Below are 15,958 nucleotides of genomic sequence, written 5' to 3'. Positions count from 1 at the left end.
TATTATTATTATTACTAATGATCGTCAGCCTTTCATGAATTATTCGAGTCCCACCGGGGACCTTGTCATCACTTGAAAAATTCTCTTTCCAAAGTCGCTTACTCGAGAATCCCTCTTGTTGACCACAACTAACATTGCTTCTCCTTTCAGTGACTTCTTGAGCCGGGGATCTTTTGTCATCAATCTTCAAATCCTTTTTCTTCCCTCTCTTCCTTTTTTAAGGTTCTATTTCCCAGCTCATCACTTCAGTAACACTCTTTCCACCATATCCATTAAAAAAAAAATGTTTTTATTGACTTTTAGAGAGACAGGGAGGGAGAAGGAGAAAGAGATAAAAACATCGATGAGAGAGAAATATTGACGGGCTGCCTTCTCCACACCCCACCACTGGGGACTGAGCCCACAACCCAGGCATGTAGCCTGACTTGATGGGGAACTGAACCTGTGACCTCCTGTCACATGGGTCGATGCTCAACCACTGAGTCACACCAGCCAGGACACCATGTCCATTTAGCACAGCTCCAACTCTGGCTGAAGCCTCCTGCTTGCTCGCCGTCTGAGTGATATTGGAGGAAACCACAGGAGGGTGTTTGGTTATCTCTGTAAGTTCAGGCTCTCTGGCCCCACACAGGCCCTCACCACAGCCTAGAAGCCCTAGGACTTTTTCTAGATTTTTCCAAGTCAGCCTGATCTCTGCTCTCCACAACTACTTCAGATTATCAACTCCTCCCTCTCCTCCAAGTGTTCTCCACGCTCTCAGCAGCTGAAAATTGAAGCTCTAGGATGGGGATTCCCTCAGCTTCTCTCCATCAAATCCACAGACAAATAGCATCAACATTCTCACTCCTTCCTGGTCCTTAGAAGACACTGCGCCTCCTGTCTAGTGTTGATCTCTCCACTGCACTCTGCAAACCATTGCCCAGCCCTTTCAAAGCCACTCCTCTCTAGACTCAGTTGTTCCTCTTGCATGGATCCTTCTTTAATCCTTTAACTCGTTCAAGTTTCTGCGCCTGATAGAAGAAAATCATCCTTGACTGTCATATTCTCCTCCAGTTATATCTCCCTCATCCTTCATAATCATCCTTCAAACCATTCCACAAACATTCACAGTCAAACTCCTTGAAAGATAGGTCAGTATTTTCTACCTTCTTTTCTCCTGCTCATTCCACAATCCTCCGAGGTTCAACCAGTCTCCAACACTCCCTAAAAATAGCTCTTTATAAGGATACCAGAGACCTCAACACCCTTTCCGTATTCATCTAACTCAGTGATTCTCAAATGGGAATGGTTTTGCCTCCTTGGGACATTTAGCAATGTCTGGAAACATCTGGTTGCCACACCTGGGGAGAGGGTCCTTTGCATCTTGTGGTTAGAGGCCAGGAAAACTGCTAAACTATCCTACAATGCACTGGAGCGCTCCCATAATGAAGAGAAATCCGGCCCAGAGTTTCAGAGGCGCTGATGCTGAGCAATCCTGATATGACTGAATCCTTACACAACACCCGAAACTATCAACACTTCATCTGCTTCTTGGCTGCCATCCTGTCCTTCTCCCAGATTCTTCCTTCTCGCTGGTCATTTCCTTCTGCAGCCATCTGCAGATCTGAGTAACTGCCCCCTATTCCTTGGAAATGTAAGCTTTGGCTCCCTGTTACTTTTTAAATACATTATGCCTGGCATAACTCTTGGGGATTTTCATATCCACATGTGTGATCCTCCCAACACCCTGTTCTTACAACTCCACCCTGCCTCAGCCACCATTCCAATATTCAAACCCCAGACTTTGTCTGTACTTGTTACTGTAACTCCTCCCTCAATTATAAACATCTGACTCTCCACCTACTGCCTTTTATTATTCCAGTTCACTTTTCCCCCAATACCCTAACTCCAAAAATGATCCAACCCCACTAAACCTATTGATCTAACTCTATTGATCCTATTGCCTCACTTCCTCTTATCCCTGGTCCTATGCACTGAGAGAGTTACTAGTATTTTGCAGATATTTAGTAACTCTCTTAGTCTTGTCCTGCTTCACTGAACTGACCTGGTGAAACTCCAAAATAAGTTAAATTAAGCTCTTTGCTTATTTCATGCCTGCTCCTCAAAGCTGGACTTGAATGGAAAAAGCATCACATTTCCCAGTGCATTCACTCTATCTCATATCTTCCCTCCTCTCTCTTCTCCGTTCCTTTCTCAATCTTAGCTAATGCCATGCTTCCCATTTTACTGGTAAATAAAAAGCAATCAAGAGAAAAAGTTCAATAAGTTCCTACTAACCAGTTTAACAAAGTAATTCCTCCCACCTGAGGCCCCATAGTGGCTCTAAAATGAACCATCTCTTTAGCTATGGGAGGAGGCCACCCTCTCCACTTATGGACCAGATTCCATCCCCTTCCTGTCCTCTCAAGAGGGCATTCCAGGAATTCTTCCCTATCACTCCACAGTGCCAGATTTTCTCTCCTTATTTCGATTATTTTACAAAAGGTGACTCTTGCCATCTTAAAACGAACTAATTAAAATAAAACTCTTTTCATCCTAATCCCCTTCCAGATAATACCTCCTTTCTCTGTCATCTTGTTCAGCAAAATCTTCTGGAAAGTGTTGTCTAAATTCCCTGTATCCAATTCCTCTTCCTCCATTCCATTCTGAATTCTCTCTAATGAGTTTTGGATCCCACCACTCAACTAAGGCTTCTCCTCAAGGCCAACTTCATGTTGCTACATCCAATCTCCCATCGTCACTCGCAGTATCTGGTCACTCCCTCCTATTTTTTCTTTCTTCATTGGCTTCCAGGATTCCCCTGGCTTGCCTCCTACCCCACTGATTCTTCTTCTCCGTCTCCTCTGCTGATCCTTCCTCATCTCCCTGATCTATAAACACTGGACCAGGGCTCACTCCAGGGTCTCTTCCTAACTCTACCTCTTTCCTTTGATGCTCTCATTCAGTCCCACAGATTTAAACACCATTGTGTGCTGGCACCTCACATCTCTAGCTGGACCCCTCTCTAATTTTTGACTCATATATCAAATTGTATACCAACTTCTCTAGCTGGATGTCTCAAATTTTACAGATACAAGACAGAAACGTGATTTTCCTCTGCACATTTCCCCCGCAACTGCTCTCTTGCAGTTTTCCAGGTCGAAAACCTTAGTCATCCTTGACTGCTCTTTCTTGCACACATCACATTGGATCGAACAAATCCTATTGGTTCTAACTCGAAAGACACCAAGAATGAGCATATGTCTCATTACTGCCATCACTAATTCTCAGGACCAAGCCACCATCATCTCTCCCTTGGATTCCTGAAAAGACCAACAGGTCTCCATGCTTCTTCTCTTGTTCCTCCACAGTCTACACTCCCCACAATTAAAGTGACCCTGTTAAGTCTGTCCTCAACTCAGAATCCCTGTTTCCCTCCAGTAACTTCCCACCTTACTCGGGGTAAAGCCGAAGTGTTTAGAATGGCCTATGGAGCCCCGACTGTCTGCTATTCTCACCATCCTTCTCTCTACTCCAATCAAGTTGGCTTCCTTCCCATTTCCTCAAACACCACAAACTCCCACCGCAAGACCTTTGCCTAAGCTCTTCCTTCTGCGTGAGCTGTGCTTCCTCTAGATTTCCGCATAGGATGCACCCCTGCGTTCAGGTTTTTTCACTTGTCACCTCTGCCGTGGGATGTGCCCTGAACACTATTTCTAACTGAAACCCTTCCCCCTCAATGTACACATACAGTCCTTACTTTATTTTCCTTTAGGATTTGCCACAATTTGGCATGTGATGTATTTTACTTATTTTGTGTATTTTATGTATTTCATTTATCATGTTTCTCCCACCAAATGTAAGCTCCACACGTAGAAGGATATTGTGTTTGTTCACTATAGTGCCTAAAATAGTAGACTTCAAATACATATTTGTTAAATGAATTAATATTTTAACTCTTTCTTGGGGACCACACATACAGGAAGTCCTCGGGTTATGTCGTATCTGACATACATGGTTTCGTGATTACATCACCATCTCCATTTATTAAAAAAAAGTTCTGTCATTTTGACATATGTACATATGTGGTTTGTGTTTTTTATTATTTATTTACTACAAGTAAAGGTCAGGAATTGTTATCTTTCTTTTAATTTTTTTTTTACTGTTTCACTTCATTGCTGCTGTGTATGTGCTCCATGTGAGTGACATAGGTGCTTATGTAGGTGGGTTTCGACTTACGGTGAAAATCACATTACGTCGCACTGTAGGAATGGATCTCCGATGTAACCCGAGGACCTACTGTATTTTCATCTAGTGAAAGACAATCAAATTTGAATTTCAGGGAAACAGCAGTATTTTCTAGAAAGTAGTATCTTCCCTCAAAAAAGGGAGCCAGTTACACCATGGCCTCCTTCTCTGCATAACTGTGAGTGCTGAACAAAGGGGACGTGCAGTATCTTACTTCACTTTAATCTTCATTTTCCTGAGTCTATTTTTCTAGTTAGTCTCTCTACATCCTGGTTTCTCATCATTTTCCCTGGTTCATCCTATTGTAATCCTAATATTGTTTTGCCAGTCCACACTCATTATTTATTCTAAATTTGGTAGAAGCTAAACAAAGGAAAACATCACTAACAGCATGAGACAAAAGGTGATAAGAATCTTCCTGCCTCCACAAAGCCAGGAGAGTTAAATATAAATCTTAAGTTTGAAAAGGCCTGAAACAGGGATATTATTAGGAAGACTCAAATCATAAAACACAATCCCTTAGCCTTCTCTTTCCTTCCACGTGTTTTCCTGTTGATCCAGGCTGGTTTCTCTCCTGCTTGCTGCAAGCAGAGTCCCCGTTGCTAGATCCGAGTTCTTCCCACCCACATCCCTCACCCAGGTGTGCTCAGGCAATCGGGCCTATGTGAGTACCCAGGCCAATACTCACAGAGATGGGGTTTCTAGAAACAGACTTGACCACTACCCAACCCTTCTCCCTCTAAACCCCTCCACTCCTTGAGGCTTGGAATAAACCTGAGGTTTGTGAGGTCAGCCATGACTGCACCCTCAGGTCACCTTTGTTCTTAACCAAGACTGAAACTGAGAGCATTGGGGGAGCTTAGGTGCCCTCTATCTTCATGTGCCATAGTGCAGAACCACCTTTGCTCCATAGCCATGCCTTCCACCCTCAGTTCTGAACAGACAGCCTAGGTCTGCCGACTCTGCTTCAAAGTCTGAACTCTACAAGGTGACCAAGGATATTCGATCCCCAGCCTCACTCTGGCCAGTCCCCTTCCCCAGCGTCTGAGACCTGTCATGATGCACCTAGTCTTATGTTTGGGGTCCATGTCCCAAAACAATAGTTGCCAATCACCTGGTTCCAGAGCATCTGGCCATACCACTCTTTCCTTGACTAGGTCTCCCATGCACTAACTGTTTTGAAAATTATAATTTAATTATACTTCATTGACACAAAGGAACAATGTTAGAGGGGGAAAAACCAGTAAACGGACACAGTGCTACATGTCAATTGTTTACTAATTAAATCTCAGTAAAGCTGGGGAAAAACAGCCAGGGAAACATTCAGGATGAAACATTAAGTTAATAAAGCAGGTTATGAAACCGATTTTCATTGTGCTTACACAAAAACCTGCACCGGACTGACTGTTCCCCAGCATAGCAAGATCACCAAGTTCCTCTCTGTGAGGTCAGCATTTAGCTGGGTCTCTTCCACCTCACTCCCACACCCACCTCACCTCACAGTGGGCCCATGTTTAGTGTCACCATGTTCCCAGCACCTCACAAGCTTCGGAGTAGCAAACACACACACACACACACACACACACACACACACACACACACACACAAACACACATACACCCCTTGTGCCCACATCTCTGTGCACCCCTCTCCATTTCCGCATGCTTTCGCTACACTTGCCTCATCTGCAAAGTGGGGTGGGAGGCGGAGAGGAACAGCACAGACACGCTGGTGACCAAAGCACAAATGGATAATCTCCGCAGTGAACGAGGGGAGCACAGAGAGGGCTGCTGTCTCCAGGCCACACAGGGGTTCACTGCAGCATCTGTTTACCCATCACTTACAGTCATTTCCATGGCCCATCTGGCAACACAGGCCCTGCCTGACTCGTCACTTCGTAGACACCTGAGCTGCGAAGGGAACCCTTAATGTGCTTATCATGCCGGTAACCAAGGCTACTCCGCCAGCACTGCTCTCGGAGGCCTTGTTTTAAAGGAAAGAAAAACGGAAATTCTGAAGGAAACAAACAAATAATGATAAGCATTTTCGTTCTCCCTGTTGGCCAAACTATATAAATGCACTCCGTTGTATAAGAACACTAGACTCTTGATCCTTCTAAAATCTGAACTATTTGAGGATAAGGCCTGAGTAAACATAGTCTGTGCCTTGCTTTATTTCGGTTCAGCTCAGCAAACTGCCAGATGGAGAGCAGAATGCTGACTTTACAGCTCCTTTTACTTTTCTCTGTCTTCTCCCTGTTTTCAATTTTGCTTTGCTGTTGGGTTCTCTTTGCTCCCAGAGTCACAGTACCACCTGTTTCTGATTTTAAGTTAGGGGTTGGACAACTTACCGGGTTTTGTCCTGGTGTTTGCCCAATCCGTCTGCCTCTATGGCCCAGTGAGCCACCCATTTTCACTGATGCTGTAACATTCTACCTACAAAAAAGGCTACCCTTCAATATTACCCCCGATTCCCTTGAGGACTTATTCTCCAGGCACCTTGCACACCTCCTGGTGTTTACCATGGAGACAGCACTGGGGAAAGACATGTTTACTGTGGAACTGAGAGTACACAGCCTACAGTGATGCCGAGGAGAGAACAGAAGCAGCTATGCACAGGCCACACAGGGATGTGGCATGCAGTGAGCATCGGATGCGTGAAAATCCATAAAGCGCAAGAAAAATCACAGATTCCTTCCCGAACATGGGTGCGAACACACAATTAGAGAAAGATAATAGCGAGGCTACAGACATCGATATCACCCGTACACAGAAGGAAAGTGTGATTAACAACTTCTGCTCTTCTACTGTGGTCTAAAGAAATGACTGGATATTCTTGAGTGGAAAATGAAAATAGGAAGACAGAGCCTAAAACTCTCCTTTCAGTTTGGAGGTGCTCAGACTCATTGTTAAGACAAGTCACAGTAAGTCTATTCTGTGATCCCCAAGTTCCAGTCCTGGTCATTCTAGCATGGACTGGCCCAGTCCTCACACCCGAAAAAAGGGGCGTAGGGCAGGTAACACTGAAGGTAAAACAAGATTCCCAGTGTAGATTGTCTGTGGCAAAGACAACACTGAGGCATGCCAACCTCCAACGTCATAACACACTAAGATCTGTTCTTGAGAAAAAAATACTTATATTTTCATGCAGGGAATGGTGTGAATTGTATTGTTTACCAAGCACACCACCACCTTCCTGCACAGAGCTCTTTTTCAGATTAGATATGTTGCTTACAGGTTATCAGAAAAAAAAAAAAAAAGCGGTTCGAAAACAACAGAACCAAAGAGGGCCACCTCTACGAGCCCCTACCAATATCATACTCAAAGGCGAAACGTCTGCGTCAGTTCCACTTCGGCCTCTAACTGCAGAAATTAGAGCCACCGCAAAAGTGCTCTGCCCCTTTAAGATGCAGGAATACTGGTGAGCCCTCCCAATTTTCCCTCACTGAAACTCTCATTGAATATAACAGGGAAGCCATCGAACACTATGTCTTTCTATTACAGCCAAGTGATTTTCGCAGTAGGCAATCTGCTAGTACACCACAGGAGCCCACACTTTGAAATACAATGGCACTGTGGGTACAGTGTGATGTGCGATCTCTTCGCAGTCCAGAGCTCTTCCTCCTGGCTGAATCGAGTGGGCAATCCATAAAGAGTGAGTGAGAAGAGAGAGGAAAAACGCATAATGAGGTTTTGTGGGGGGGCTGGAGGGGGGGGGATTGGTCTTTATCAATAATACAGTGGTGCTCTGCCAATTGCCGGAGTGGTGACTGCATATTACACTTTGAAAATAAATCAGAAAAAAATTTTGCATTGCTAAAGTGGTAGACAAGCCTACAGCAGGGGGCAAAAACCAATCCATGGAGGTGGGTCCTGGCATGCTTTCCTACACATCTGGTGAATAACAGGATACAGGAGTCAGAGAAACACTTCTTCCCACCCCCTCCTCAAGTGAATCTAATAGAAAATCTATTTGGTGAGGACATTCTGCATAAAGCATAATATGAGCTTAATTTTCTTTTAACAAGGCATTAATAAAATCACAGTAGCTCCTAATAATATTTTTAATTCCTTAAGGGTAGGAACCATGGCTAGCCTTGAATGAGTCTAATTTAGTGGAAGCATTTAGTTCCTCTCTTGGTAGGAATAACCCCTACAATAATCCTAGCCCTATAGGATATACCTATACAGGTTGTATGACTGAAGGTTCCAGAATGAAATGGGAATCAGACTGGTCAATGGACCTGTACTCAGTCAAGACTGGTTTCCTGAGTTGCTAACAACAGAAGCTGACACCCAGGGTATGAACGAATGATGGGGAACTTCAGAAACACGATGCAATTGTGCTGCAGAGTGAGTTCCCATTGACGATTCCAAGTAGCAGAACGAGCCAACGGAGCATGATGCCAAGACACCACAGTTCTATCGTCACCTGGTCCCCAAAGAACCACAGCACTGCCAGCGAGACCTGTGCCAGGGGAAGAGCCACGGAAGCCACACCTTTCCCTCCGCTTGGTGAGGAAGTTCTGGTAACCATTACAGATTTGAGACAGAGTAGGAATACTCACAAACTCCGGGGATCGGAAGTCAAGCTGGCTTTCCTGAGTTCCAAAGCTGGAGCCAACCATCTGACCGAAGTTGTCCAACACTAAAAAGAAACAAACACACGAACAAATGAAGCATGACGTTGCATCGGCTCACATACTTTTTGTTTTTAAATCAGCAGCACTGGCTTACCAACTATATTTAGCATTTGTGGTACACTTATAGGTTTATATTATTTAATACTTTCAGCTATCAAAGATACTCAAAATCTTCAGCAGCTGTCTCATCTATTGGACAATGCCAGACTTGGAGAAAATTAGGTCTGAACAGGCTTTAAGCTAGACCTATCATGGAAAATCCGTTAGCTCCTACCTAGAAGGACACAGCAACTATGTGATCACACTCTGCTAAGAAAACATTTTAGTCTACCCATGTTCTTTTCCCAAAACATCTCAGAGAACTGATTGTGAAGTGATTCTGGGGGAGCAGTTTTGTTTTAAAATCTGTTGAATAGCACCATCTGGAAGAAATAGACTGGGAGGCAAATAAAATTTTCCATTAGATACACTAAGAAAATGAAAAGAAACAAATAAAATTAATTTTAGTAGTATGACCTATGGATAATACATGCTCAGATTACAGTTTGAATTTGTATTCAGTACAAGAAATTATCAGTGGGCTATTTTACCTTTTTTTTGGTACCAAGTCTTAGAAATGCAATGTGAATGCTATACTCACAACACATGGCAATTTGGACGAGCCATGTTTCAAAAGCTCAGTGGACACGTGTGATCAGTGACCACTGTAGTGGACAGCACAGTGTCAGAGGGACAAAGGAACCAGATCCAGGTGGGCCACTGTGCATGATATTTCTCTCATCAGCAAGTTCCTGACGTGAATGAACAGTTTTTGTTCCAGATTAAAAGATACTGAGAGAACAAAGCAACCATTTGTAGCGCGGTTTCGCCAGTGGAAGGTTCACGTTGTCACCTGTGCTTTTTGGCTGACTGGCTCTAAACCAGAGGTTCCCACCACCCTCTCCTTGGGATTTATTAATTTGTGAGAGCAAAGCAAAGAATTCATAGAAATGTTACCTTCCATTTACTGGTTTATCATACAGGGTTTGAAGGAGTTCAGAACTGGCCTCCCCGTATGGCTGTGGCATGTGGATTACTCTGATCTGAAGGCAATCAAGACCCTGAGGACTCAAGACAAACTTTAATCTCTCCCTTAAAGAATTTAAATTGAGGGCCTTGCCCATAATAAGAGCTATCACCAGTAATAAATGTTTATGACCCATCTGTAGGGCAGGGCAAATATCTAATCACTGAACATCTGCTCTTCTTACCATCCCATGAATGACCCTCTTCCCCTCGGAAGCCCTGTCCCATCCCATTCCTAGGCTCAGTAAAGCAAGCCTTGTGGCTCTGAGCCCTTCACCTCTGCAATCTGGTGCTCTCTCCAGAGAGTGTCAGAGCTGTTAATTGTCTGGTGGTGTGGGCTCTTTGAATTTCTAACAGCCTGCCTTTTCCACGTCATTGATTTAAGAGGTTGGACCTGCTTTATTTAAATTTAAATGTCTGTCATGGTTATCCAACCTTATTTAAATGTTTAAGAATAGTTATTTAAGTTTATTTCATGAAGAACATGTTCCTACGCAGCCAAAATTACCTTGCTACACTTAGGCCTCCTGCTCCCTTTGTTTCTAAGCTCTCATGTCTATGTGGGTTCCTGTATGCACAAAATTAAACATTTGTTTTTCCACTATGAATCTTTCAAATATTGATTTGATTATTAGACAAAAACAAAAACAAAAACAAAAAAAAACCACACCTTTCTATGGTGGAGGAAAAATTGTTTCTCCCCAACAAGGGAACATAAGGACACAGACAAACAGCCAGACAAGGTAGGACCTAAGCCACTGTGTGTGGGAAGCTGGACAGAGTTTCCATGACCTCGCCAGGGCGCCACTCCTCATCGCCACACGCTCACCAACCTGAAGATCTCCAAACCCTGTCCTTTGGGTTCCTAGGGAGCTTCATTACATAAGCATGAGTGATCGCCACTGGCCACTGATTTAACCTCACCCAGGCCAGGGGTGGGATTGAAAATTTTTAACCCTCTGATCACCTGGTGGGTTCTTCTGGCAACCAGTCCCCAAATTGGTTTACCGAGGGACTTGGCAAACGTCACCTCTCTAACCTAAAAGGCACGTTTATCACTCTGTTCTTACCCCATAAGAAACTCCTGGGGGTTTTCTGGGCTCTGTGTTTCTTGTTATAAATCACAATACCAAAGCAATCATTAACAATATGTGGCACTCAGCTGGATTGAATTAAATTATGTTAAGAAATTACTTTTAATTTTATGAAATATGATGTTATTTTGCTTTTGTAGTGATTTTTTTTAAAATGCAATCTAATTTGTTATTGTTAATCTTTATCCAAATGTATTTGTTTCCCATTTTTTAGAGAGAGTGAGAGGGAGTGGGAGAGACCGATAGAGAAACATCGATGTGAGAGACACATCAATTGTTTGCCTCCCACGTGAGCCCCAACTGGCCCAGGGATTGGGCCTGCAATAGAGGAAATCAAAATAGGGTAGGGCTGCAATCTAATTTAAAAAAAAAAAATCCATGGAAAGTTTAAAAGAAAATGATGGGTTCCTAGGGTTCCAGAAAAATTCCCTTCAGTGGCCCAAAAGAAGGCTGGATTCACAAGACCCCTCCAAGTGATTGTTTAACACAGTGTTTTTCAACCTTTTTTGGGCAAAGGCACACTTGTTTCATGAAAAAAATCACGAGGCACACCACCATTAGAAAATGTTAAAAAATTTAACTCTGTGCCTATATTGACTATATATAAAGTAATTCTCTTGAATAGGAATCAAATAAACACAAAGAAAGTATTTTACAATTACTTTATTATGAAATATTAAGTAAACAAAATAGTGAAAAATTATAAAATTCTTGTCTTGTCTGCACCTACGGCACACCAGGCAACATCTCGCGGCACACTAGTGTGCCGCGGAACAGCGGTTGAAAAACGCTGGTTTAACAAAACCAAAATATCAGCTAACAGTTCAGCAGCCCAATACCTGGGTGGGGCAGAGCCCTAAGAAACCTCTCAATATTGGATTTGATTTTAGGTTCACTCGAAGAGTCTTGTTCACTAAACTCATACCACTGACAACACAAACAAATGGTTCCAATTCTTCCAAAAAAAAACTCAGCTCATCCCAGGTCCCCTACATGTGAACCAAAGCAGAAACAGGAAACAGATGGGGCCAGCCAAGCCTTTCAGAGGTGCAACCAAAGCCAGGGCTGAGGGGCTGGCCTCTGAGAACCCCTGAGGGCAAGGGAAGGACTGCACAGGCGGTCACACTTGGAGAACTGCAATGTAACAAACCTGTTATTTCCAACGTCAGAGCAACAGTTGTCCGATATAATTACATCCCTGCAGACCGCCTTTAAAACGTGCTAAAACATGCTTATACTACTGGCTCTGAGGATGTGTTTTAATTGGGGTTTTGCAGCTTGGTTTACACTTGGAAGAAAAGACCTAACCATGTTATAGCACTTAAATATTGAAAAAATTATATCCTCGGTGTCTATGATACTTAGTTGTTGTGGGGTTTTGTTTTTTTTTTGTTTTGTTTTGTGTGTTTTTTTGGGGGAGAAGGGGGGGAGGCAGAACCATCAAGTCAGTGAATCTGGGATCAATAGATGGGACAAAGCTGCCTTTTTTCTTTTCTTTTCTTTTTCTTTCTTTCTTCTTTCTTTTTTTTTTAATGAAAGGACAAACTTAACAAAGCATAGATTTTGCCTGAAGACAGAGTTGAGAAATAAGATGTATTACCCAGACATTCCATCAAATTAAAGGCATACATGCAACTGGAAAGGATTTGTGAGAGAAAATATAAAACCATTCATAGTGTTGTTCTGCTGGTAATGGGAACTAATAGATTCACTGCTTGGTGTCAACACGAAGGAGAAACTGTAAATTTGAGTGAATAAAAACAGAAACAGCTTTATTGAAACATCACCTAGGTAGAGAAAAGCTGCAGCCGTTGCTCTCCGGACCTAATATACTCCTGAGAAACAAATAATTTATGAAGCTCCTATGACAATTATACTTCTACTACTGAAGGGCTCCAGTTAAAAATTGGACATTCTTGTTTCTGGCCATCAAATGCAGCTGAAAAGTTCGTTTCTCAGCAAAAATAAAATGATCAAAATCAAGGTGAAGCTGTTGGGGCTTTTTATTAAAATAGGGGCAGAATTAAGGCGGGGTGGGGGAAGGGGAATTCCAGAACGGCAAAAACGTTCATTTTCTTTCTTTCTTTATATAAATCATTTTCTCAAATGTAATATTTTGAAATGTACCACCTTGAGTAGCATTGTGATCAGTTCATTTTTGGGGGGGCACTTGAAATACAAAAGTAGTTAGGACCTCTATGTTATCTGCTCAGCAGAAAGCTGACTAGAGAGCCCAGCCATCATGGCTTTGAAGGGGAAAAGGAGACACTGGGGGTGGGGTCGGGGGGGGGGGGGGGAGTAGCAATATGAATATGTGCTATTAACCTAATGCACATTCTTGTTAGCCTATAGTATAGTCACTGCCCCTTTTAATTATGTGGTCCTGTAAGACCTGTTTACCTAAGTATTACCCCCATTTTAGAGAGGCCATGAACAATACACAAGCATGAACAATACACAACCCCAGACGGAGTTATCAGTGCTGGCGCCAGGCCAGGCCTTGAGATGTGGTCTCACTGCCTCCATCCCAGCACATGTGGCTTTTTGCAAAACCCGCAAAAGGTCCGGAAGTCCCATCCCGTATTTGGGGACAAAGAAACCAAAGAGGTATAAAGGGAAGCTTCCTCCATATCGGCTTGCTCAGGATTTGGAGATAAACCACCTCTGAGTTCTGTACTAGAACATGAGAAACACCTGAAAATAAATGGGTTTGTCCTGTGCCTCCGGTACTCCTGCATATTTTTCAGTCACCTGGTAAATTCTGTAACAGCTTAGTGACTGAGTGTCCACCTCTGAACCAGGAGGTCATAGTTTGATTCCTTTTTGCTGGCTCGATCCCCAGAGTGGGGTATGCAGGCAGCAGCTGACCAATGATTCTCTCTCATCATTGATGTTTCTCTCTCCTCCCCTCCTTTCTTGGAAATCAATTAAAAACACACACATCGTTTTTTAAAAAGCTGACTAGAGAATGAAACTAGTTATTCTGAAATGATGAAAAATCTTTGGTACTGGCGTGTCAATGGAATTTTGTATGGGTGTACAATGAAAGCACAATTCAAAGTCAGGTTTGACAACGCAATGGTCATTTTTTTTTTTTTAAAGCCGTTATCTAGTTTTATAACAAAGACAATTTATTATCTATCATAAAACACAAAATGACCTTTCAGCAAATTCATGGGTAAAAACTGAAGTGCCTGATAAGCAGCTCCCTATAATTAAAAGTAATCAGAATTATACATCTACACGTCATCTAACTACAGCACCAGCTTGGAGGTGGTTGGGTCCAACGGACATGTTTATTATGGTGGTTGCTTGACACTGGAATGATCAGAGAGGTAGTGAATATATGACAGACCTCAAAGGGCACTGGGCATGGATGAAGAGGACTACCTGGGTTCAAGTCCTGATTCTGCAACTTAGCTGCAGTGATATTCTCAGTTAATTTATCTGAAGCTGATAATAAAATTACTCTCCCTAGTTATCTGACAGGGCTGGGTAAAGGATACAAATGATTATTTAAAAGCATGTTGTAAAACCACAAAGCACTATATAAATATAAACTTCATGTACACAAACCCAGAGATATGAAATGTGGGTGTGTTTTTTGTTTTTTGTTTGTTTGTTTTGTTTTTGGTGCCTGGCACTTCCATGTCTGATCTTATCTAATCTCCTTTGTATCCTTGTTTTCACCAAAGATTAAAAATCAAGGTTACTAGTTGCCTGAAGTCACTCACCAGAACTGACACAATAGGAATCTTAATCTTTCCAAGTCCAATTTTTTAAGTTTGTCTCTTGAGCTACTGTGAATAATTCCAAAGAGCACCAATGCTAAATTTAAGCTGACAAAAAATTAAGATAGCTCAGCGGGTATGGCTCAGTGGTTGAGCATCAATCCATAAACCAGAAGGTCACCATTCTATTCCAGGCAAGGCACATGACTGGGATGTGGAATCAATTCCCAGTAAAGGGTGTGGGGGAGGCAGCTGATCAATGATTCTCTCTCATTACTGATGTTTCTATCCCTCTCTCCTCTCCACTCTGACATAATTTTTTTTAAAAAGAATTAAGATAGTATTGTAAGTAGAAGTCAGTCAAAAGAATTAACAAATAACAGCCTAACATATTTTGAAAACCAAAGCAGTGAAATTCTGGCAAATAGCTAAAGACATTCAGTCATGTGCCAAGGATATAAGTTAGATAATATAAGCATAAAAACTAAAATGAAAAAAGTATAGAAATTGTTCTCCAGCCAGAATGTACAACTAAAGAGATGTCAAAGGAATGGTCCATATCACCTTGGGAATGAGGTTGTGTTCACATATCCAGATTAGGCAGGATGTCTAAGTGATCTGCCAAACAATCCTATTCCTGAAAACTCTTCTCCCAAATGACTAGAAGTCTCTTAAAACTGGTCTCAGAATACATACAATGCTTGACTTGAATGCCAAATACCATTCTTAAAGCAATCACATCCCTCAGCCACCATTTCCCATCATTCCATAGTTTCCAAATATTATGAGGCCTGCCATAATATATAATATCACAGCTCAGTCTATCCCTCAGGCCTCACCTCATACTGTGGCAGTCATATTTGGTTTCCAGTATATCTTTCTCTGGCCTCCGTTTAGCAGGATCTACAGTATTTTGGTGAATATTAGGTTGGGAAAAATCAATTTCCCATATTACAGAGAGGTTGTAAACCTGCAGATTATAGGCCCTATAACATTAAATGAGATATTAAATTCTAAAATAGAGCCAAAGAGTTGGTACTAGTGAAAAGAAAGTCAATAATGAAACATAAAACACAATGACGGGAGACTTTCTTTCAAGATGAAGATGGCTGTATCCACCTAGGACAGTGGACTTGAATTTAAGACCTTTACACAGTATAACCTTGTGGCTTCAGGCATATCACTTAGCTCTAAGACTC

The 15,958-nt window shown here is 42.4% G+C and overlaps 1 protein-coding gene across 5 annotated transcripts in view; it reads right to left on the bottom strand.

Moving 5' to 3' along the window:
* ANO6 (anoctamin 6) overlaps positions 1-15,958 on the bottom strand; it is a 172,078-nt gene that overhangs the window by 88,831 nt on the left and 67,289 nt on the right. For 4 of the 5 annotated variants that reach the window (XM_036459323.2, XM_036459324.2, XM_045587934.1 and 1 more), the window contains one exon: positions 8,795-8,874. The exons of the other annotated variant lie outside the window; for it this stretch is intronic. In XM_036459323.2, coding sequence (XP_036315216.1) covers positions 8,795-8,874 — 80 coding nt within the window. The remainder of the gene's footprint in view (positions 1-8,794; positions 8,875-15,958) is intronic. 5 annotated transcript variants of the gene reach the window in all.

Source organism: Pipistrellus kuhlii, unplaced genomic scaffold (assembly GCF_014108245.1).
Source record: "Pipistrellus kuhlii isolate mPipKuh1 unplaced genomic scaffold, mPipKuh1.p scaffold_m20_p_3, whole genome shotgun sequence".
NCBI classification, from domain to species: Eukaryota; Metazoa; Chordata; class Mammalia; order Chiroptera; family Vespertilionidae; genus Pipistrellus; species Pipistrellus kuhlii.
Note: the sequence above shows the minus strand (reverse complement) of the source record. Positions and strands in the feature narration are given on the sequence as shown.